At 28.5% G+C, this 1,219-nt stretch overlaps 1 protein-coding gene across 1 annotated transcript; it reads left to right on the top strand.

Annotated features, from left to right (window-relative positions):
- Window positions 1-494: 494 nt before the first annotated feature.
- LOC112680825 lies at window positions 495-1,169 on the top strand (the record flags this gene model as incomplete). The annotated part of the gene is made up of 2 exons (XM_025551039.1): window positions 495-703; window positions 944-1,169. Coding segments are annotated over exons 1-2 (301 nt in total), but the record flags the coding sequence as incomplete, so codon positions are not given.
- Window positions 1,170-1,219: the final 50 nt, after the last annotated feature.

Here is a 1,219-nt window from a genome sequence, read left to right as displayed (position 1 = left end):
CTGCTATCGCAGAACTGAATAATAATATAATATTAAAATTATAATATGTAGGTATATAATAAGTTAATTTTTACTACGGTATTTGTAGTCCTCTAGATGGTCGACGAATTGTAGATATTGCATTTCTCATCAAACAAATACAAGTAAGGCATAAAGGACAATTTGGATGCTCATTTATTGACATGGAATTTCAATCAGAAGTGATACATGGCTTTTATTCGATATTTGTTTTTAAATGTAAAGTATGTTGTATTGAATCTAAATTATACTCGAAAAATATTCAACTAAATCAGTACATGTTAGTTAATAAAGCTGTAGTAAACGCATGTCAGTCCATAGGTAAATATGTGTTATAAAGTTTAATAAAGAATACAATTTTATTATTTATTATAATTAAAATGATAATATGTACTTAAAATATGAAACTAGGGATTGGGCACACTCAACTCACGGAGTTTGCCGCATTTATTGATGTACCGTCTCATTATCATGTAGTGGGTATGTACAAATACAATCAAACGCAGCCAAAGCTGTAAACGAAGTAGCATGGGACGAAATTAAAAAAGCTGGAGAAGAAGAACGCAAACTTGCCATACAATATGGAGATATTGATATTGACGGTGTACCGATGATTACAGTGGTAGCTGATGGACAATGGTCGAAACGCAGCTATAAAACCAAATATGACGCGTTATCTGGAGTAGTAAATATTATAATTATTTATTTTCTTATTATTATTTAATGTTTATTATATTATTATTAATATTTTATTATTTTTATTATATAAATTGTTACCTATAACCTATATATGTTTGAAATTATGTTATCTGTAATCTGTAATCTTGCCCTTCGTGGGCGTAAACTATGATTTACACATAAACAGGTATATAATTACAAACACCAACTATTTTCATTTTTAAATTTTCATAATAACAATTCACAGGCTACAATAATTGGATATAGGACGAAAAAAGTAATGTTCATTGGGATTCGCAATAAGTATTGTGTGATATGTCAGAGATCTGAGTCAAAAAACGAAAACAGTATAAATCAACATGAATGTTTTTTAAATTGGACCAAAGCATCTACTAGTATGAAGGCTGATGGTATAGTAGAAGGTTTTTTGAAAAGTGTGGAAATGCATGGACTAAAATATAATCGGCTTATTGGTAAATGTATTTTCTAGGAGTTATAATTAATATAGTATATATTGTAAAAA

This window comes from Sipha flava, unplaced genomic scaffold, assembly GCF_003268045.1.
Source record: "Sipha flava isolate LNK unplaced genomic scaffold, YSA_version1 18156_pilon_pilon, whole genome shotgun sequence".
Taxonomy (NCBI): domain Eukaryota; kingdom Metazoa; phylum Arthropoda; class Insecta; order Hemiptera; family Aphididae; genus Sipha; species Sipha flava.
This window is presented reverse-complemented; position numbering and strand designations above follow the sequence as displayed.